At 36.7% G+C, this 5947-nt stretch overlaps 1 protein-coding gene across 1 annotated transcript in view; it reads left to right on the plus strand.

Annotated features, from left to right (window-relative positions):
• ANKRD27 (ankyrin repeat domain 27 (VPS9 domain)) overlaps window positions 1–5302 on the plus strand; it is a 35976-nt gene extending 30674 nt beyond the window's left edge. Inside the window, exons 25-28 of the mRNA XM_009320277.1 lie at window positions 648–756; window positions 2137–2218; window positions 2779–2851; window positions 4694–5302. Coding sequence (XP_009318552.1) covers window positions 648–756; window positions 2137–2218; window positions 2779–2851; window positions 4694–4969 — 540 coding nt within the window. The 3' untranslated portion in view covers window positions 4970–5302. The remainder of the gene's footprint in view (window positions 1–647; window positions 757–2136; window positions 2219–2778; window positions 2852–4693) is intronic.
• The last annotated feature ends 645 nt before the right edge of the window (window positions 5303–5947 follow it).

Below are 5947 nucleotides of genomic sequence, written 5' to 3' on the forward strand. Positions count from 1 at the left end.
GCATACGTGAATGAAAATGACATTAAAATCTATGCTAGTAATGGCAGAGAAAGCCCAAGAAATGTTGAATATAGGAAAATGAACAACTTTCACTAATCAGTTACACTGCTAGCAATCTTCCTTGTTCCACCCAGCGTCTTTTGCCCTTCATGCCTTATGATACCTTTTATCTTGTCATCAATAACTCTGGCCTTCCCCTTTATTAATAGCAATAACATAATATGTAATACTAAATTACAAAGAATTATTTCACTCTTTAAATGATTTGATGCATGGTCCCTATCTTTATGTGCTTAAATAGCCTCTGAGATGTAGCATAATGACCACAAAATTCTGTACTTAATTTTAGTATGTGTATTACCATTTAAACTGAAATTAGCTTAACCCATAAATAATACAGTTTAAAATAATAGGTCAAGACTACAAAATCATCACTCCGGTACAGTACAACTTGTGGAACACTGATTTTGTCCCTACTCAAAATGATACAATTTGAAGTTTGTGTTTATAATGAGGTATTTTTGTGTGCGTTACATTCATTTTCACAGCAATTAATTAACACACTCTGCATAGACTAGAATCCTAAATTGTACTGATGTTTTTCTTTTTCTTTAATAATGATGAAAATGGAAACTTTTAAAATTAAGAATTCAAATATCATTAAGTTGCTGGAAACAGCACCAAGCTATGTACCTACATCAGCAGAGAAAGAAAAGGAGTGTGAGCAGCATGCTACTATCAAGATAAGAAAAAAAGGTACATGTCATATTTCCACTGGTATGAATAAAAAGGGATTTAGGAATTCATGTGCAACTACATCAAATATTTTATATAATTGATTTACATATAATTAAACCCCAGACAACTATTTTGCCTATTTATTACAGGTAACACCTAAAATATTATAACTAAGTGCAGCAGACCTTGTATTACATTCATGACATCGCTGCAAACTCAGTTTTCACTTTTTTGGTGCGTGGGGGGGAATTTTACATACAAAACCATTTAAAGTTAAAAAACATGCCATACTTGAGATTATATAATTAACCATGTAATAATTGTCTATTTCAGTGCAAAGTAAAACATTGATTTAAATCACCTCTAGCTGTCATTTACATTGCCCTAAAAGAGGTTAGGGAGTGACCCTTCCATCAGTTAGTCTTCTTGTATTATGTGACAGAAGTAAGAGCTACAAAGGTAACCGTCTAAACCATTAAGCACGATTTGCAGAAGAATGTCTTTCAGTAAATGGCAGCATATAGTACAGTCTAAGCAAATATGTTGAGACACATGGTACAGTTTGACAATACAGCTGAGCTGATGTAATGGCTTATTGCCACTTAAAAGAGATGATGTCACTCACCGTCCATCCTCACCTCTTCCCTCTCGCCCTCAGCTTCTGGTCTTGCTTATTCACTACTTTCCTTATGCTGGCTCAGAAGTTTTTCAGGTTGATTTTCAAGCTGATCCAATTCACTAACCTGGGGCAAGGGGCGTAACAAGTTCTGTGGTGAGCTAGACAACTCAGCACAGTAAAGGACCTGCTGCCACCGGAACTGTGAAAGAAGACAGTGAGGCTGCACAAGCAGGAATTAGGGAAGACGAGCAGGAGTGCCCATTTCAGCATCCATGAGTTTTAGTTAGGCTTTTCAAAATAACTCTTGCCTGCTGCCCTGAGAAAGATTGTGAATGTTCCGTTAATACAAAACCAAAATTAATCATAGTATGCTGATGCCAAGATTGATCTAGTCCTTTCAAATATTAGGAGAATAGTTCTAAAAGAACAATAGAAGACGTGAATAGGTAATTAATGAAGAGGTGGTATAGCATCTGTGTGTTAATTCAGGTTTGTAAAAATTGGAATTAAGGGCCTCAAAGTCCAGTATTACGTGGTCTCTTCAGAAGCTTGGCCAGTCATGCTAATCTGATGAAGAATGCTTACTCCTGTGACTTAAAATGCTTTAAAATTTCCAAAGATAAATTGTGACTCTGATTCAAGTTATTACTATTACAGTTTTACTGTAAAATTTTAAATCTAATGTCAGTAGATACCACTTCTAATTCAGAACTGTGTTTTTTTAATTCTTAAGTGTGACTCAGTTGTAATTTTAGCTGCCTGTTCTTTTAAACCCCTAGTGAATTCTAAGCCATGTGAGAAAGCTGATGATCCCATAAGCAGACAACTTCAACTGGTCCAATCAATTAACAGATTTAACAAGTAAGCATAGAAGCTTCCTCAGAAGTACTTCGATTGTTTCCCATAAGCAAACAAGAAATACAACTGTTAATAAAGCCCCAAAGCGGGTCAAGCATTGTTACATATCACATATGACTAATTCGACGGTAGATGCTGATCGTCCGAGGCATGCACGTTCATATCACCAGAGAGTTGTTCTAGGCATGGCATACTCATTGGTGGTGAACAGCAGCGACGTGCTGTGCGGCAGGAGGGAAAAGCTGGCCGGCGAAGGAGTACTTGCAAACGTATTTAAAATTGTTTTTGCACTAATACTTGGTGTACCATAAATTAAGAATTTCAGAGCCAGACTGCTTTAAAAATACTATCTTAGTGCTTCACTCAGTGGTTGGGTTTTGCCTATGACCTTTTTAAACGTCAATGTATATTCTGTGATAAAATACAGGAAATACTAGTAGGCGGTCATTTTGAGGTCAGATAGCAGCCTTTCTGTGTTGAGATAGTGCCACCTTGTGGATTTTCTGTGATTGGACTTCTGTGGAAAGACTTGCACAGTTAAACTTAATTTCTTAATTTTTTAGAGCAAAACATTTACGGAGAACAATAACAAGAGATAAAAGTGTCCCTAATTTTGACTACCAGTTATTACATCAGGTAAGTGGAAATACTTTCTTGAATTATTTGTATGATACAGCAAATCTGTTTGTTTTGTCTGCTATTAATATAGATACATATAACAGGAAAGTTTTTTTTTTTTGCTAGTGGTGGTGGGTGAATCCTGAAAGTTCTGACCTGTTTGCTAAACTGTTAATGTTTCATCGTTGTTCAAACATCAACGGTGCTTCTATAACACCTTTTAAACATCTTATTCTTACTTTTAAACCTCTTAAGCCTCTTATTGCAGGCTTCATCTCTGTGTTGTTTTCTGCATCATGTCTAGCAAAATCTAGGTTATACCAAGTCTTGAAAAAACTCCTACAGCTTATCAGAGCTGTAGCCAAGCAGAGATGCCATTTACAAGAGAGAAATTTTTCAGTAGATTAAAATTGGGGGTTGCGTGATCGGTCTGCTTGTAGGAGGAGATTGTTTGCAAGAGTGATAGCAAACTGCACGTTGCGTTGTCAGCTGTGACACAAATAAATGTAATCAATTCATCTATGGTTGGGGGTACCATGGCACCCTACACCAATCTGACTGTTGGATGCTGCTCTGCACCCAGAGCATGTGCTTCCTCTTCCTTCTTTACACTGTCTTTGACTCTCATTGGACCATCTGCTGAGCCATTTCAGCATACTAAATCAAGAGAAAAACTAACCTATTCAAAAGAAAACAGTTTTCTACCAGGTCAGTTCAGTAGCTGCCCATTATTAGATTGACATAGCCTTGGAAATGCAGACTCTGCTGCTCATCTCCATCTAGAAAATGGAATACTGTTCTATTTCATAGAGCCCTTATGAGATTTAACATTTGCAAAGAGCCTTGAGAATGCTAAATTAATGCTATAAAACTGTAATATTTTATTAATTCTTTCTAGTATTAATGATAATATTACACTATTTAATTAAACGTGGGATTTAGATTTTGTAAGTGTGGATTGCTGAAGGTAGTTATGTCATGCAAGTACAGCAGGTGTCAAAAAACTAACGTGACCACGATATATAGCACTTTAACCATGTGTGACTGTCATGGCTTTGTGAATTGACAGGTCATACAGCTCTAAATTGTTAGTGGGTTTAAACATGTATAATTTCCATCTGAAACGTTTTTAAGATTGTTGCCATTATTTCAGTAAAAGGGTATCATAATTAACGTCTGCCTTTAGTTCTTATCTTAGAAAATCTGTCGTTAGCGTGCTTGGATTCTCTTTTTTCTCTTGGTTATTTTAACATTTGCAGAGTGGCCAGTAATCAAGGAGAGCCACCCACTCTGAAAAGGAAAAATCAGGAGCAGATATGGAAATGGAAGATAAGAATAGATGGAATGACCAAATTGAAGTCTTTAAGAGGGGGTGGGAAGGGTGGGCGTCTCTTCCCTGACAGATGATGTCTGGAAGCGGGGAGTTTTTGCCTTTGCCTTCAGCAGTGCCTGGCTGAGCCTCTCTGCATTACTACTTACGTGTTTCTTAATGGTAAAAAAAATGGCTGTTAATTTCAAGTACCTTGAGACTTGCATTACAAAAGGTGTTTAGAAGAGTTAGGATGATACTGGGATAGCACAGTGAAAGTAAGTTTTGGAATGCCTTCATTATCTTTTCAGTTCTGGTACTGATGTATGTGTAGTCCGGGGCAGGTTGGCCTCTTCTTGTTTTTGTATATGTAGACCAAATATAATTACTGTCCTACAAAATATGATATTTTTAATCCTTGGCTGTGTTCTCAGTATAAAGAATACCATGAAATTAATGAGATAATTATCTTCAAGAAACACTATTCATTTTACTTCTTTGTAATGAAGAAAGTAGACAATGCTTTTAACATCATTTTTCTATCCTCACAGTTAGCTATTAAAAGCTTTGATAAAACCAAGTTAAAATCTGTTGAAACGCTGGACCAGAGCAAAGTTAAGATTATTGATGCAGGATGCAGTGGTGAGTTTGTGAAACATGACGACGTGATGGAAGTTCCTCACAGGAGTAAATTAATGCACCGAAGACACACTGTTAATGTGCCGCTTTCAGCAGAGAATGTCAGTGATAATAGTTTATCCAGCCCTAGAAATCCAAGTACTTCACAATCAAGAGACTGCTGTGATGACTTGCTTTCAGAACACTGACAAGGAAGCGCAAATTTGATGTCAAAAGCTGAGGAACTAGGTGGTGTTGATTTCGGTAACCCTTCACTGTGTATCAAAGAATGCAGTGACGCTTGCAAGCCTGCCTTCAGAACAGAATACAAGGATGACTCTTCAGCAGAAACAGAACGTTCCTAGCGCTTTTGAAGATTGAATCCTCTGTTTATGTTGGAGGTAACTACACAGCCAGATCGTTACCGATCTCGGCAAACAGGGACGTACCGAGATGTAGACAGCAAAATTACTTTCCTATTCTACTTAGCACTTATTTAAAAATTATATGTAACAGTAAACCAAACCAAACCCTGTATTGTATTTTTCAGCCACCCACTTTGTTTTTAAAAGTCTTTGAATAATTTTTGCATTTTCAGTTTTTACCACTACATTGGATAAGTATATATAAATATATATATATTTATATATATAAAGATATATTGGTATTTATTGCCAGAGGTAATTGAAATGTCTCTATTTTTATTGTAATGTAACAAACCATTATATTTCTGTATATTTCAGTAGCTGGGAAAACAATAGTCTGTAACATCTGCGATGCCACATGAGAAATTTATACGTGCTATTGATGTGAAGGGATGTAATCCTTGCTAATTTCTTTGCAACGCTCCCTTGTATTGGATCTGCAAGATCAAGTTCTTATACAGGGGCCAAGATACTGGGAAAAAGTAGAGAGCCCTTGACAAAGCTAAACTTTGGACTCACTGTTCACAGCATAATCAAAAAAAAATATGCAGAAGCAAGCATGTATAAGGACACACAAAATTGTTTGAAGTTGGTTTGTGTGTCATCCCCCCGTGTCCCCCCCCTTAAAGCGAGTCATGCAAAAATGCACAAATATTCATGATTCTGAACCTGGGAAACATCTGCAGACAAAACTGCTGCTTAGGAGCCTGCTCTGGACTGCTCTTTAAAAAGATGAAATTCCAGTTATGAAAGATACTTCTC

The sequence above is a fragment of the Pygoscelis adeliae genome, unplaced genomic scaffold (assembly GCF_000699105.1).
Source record: "Pygoscelis adeliae isolate BGI_AS28 unplaced genomic scaffold, ASM69910v1 Scaffold62, whole genome shotgun sequence".
Taxonomy (NCBI): Eukaryota; Metazoa; Chordata; class Aves; order Sphenisciformes; family Spheniscidae; genus Pygoscelis; species Pygoscelis adeliae.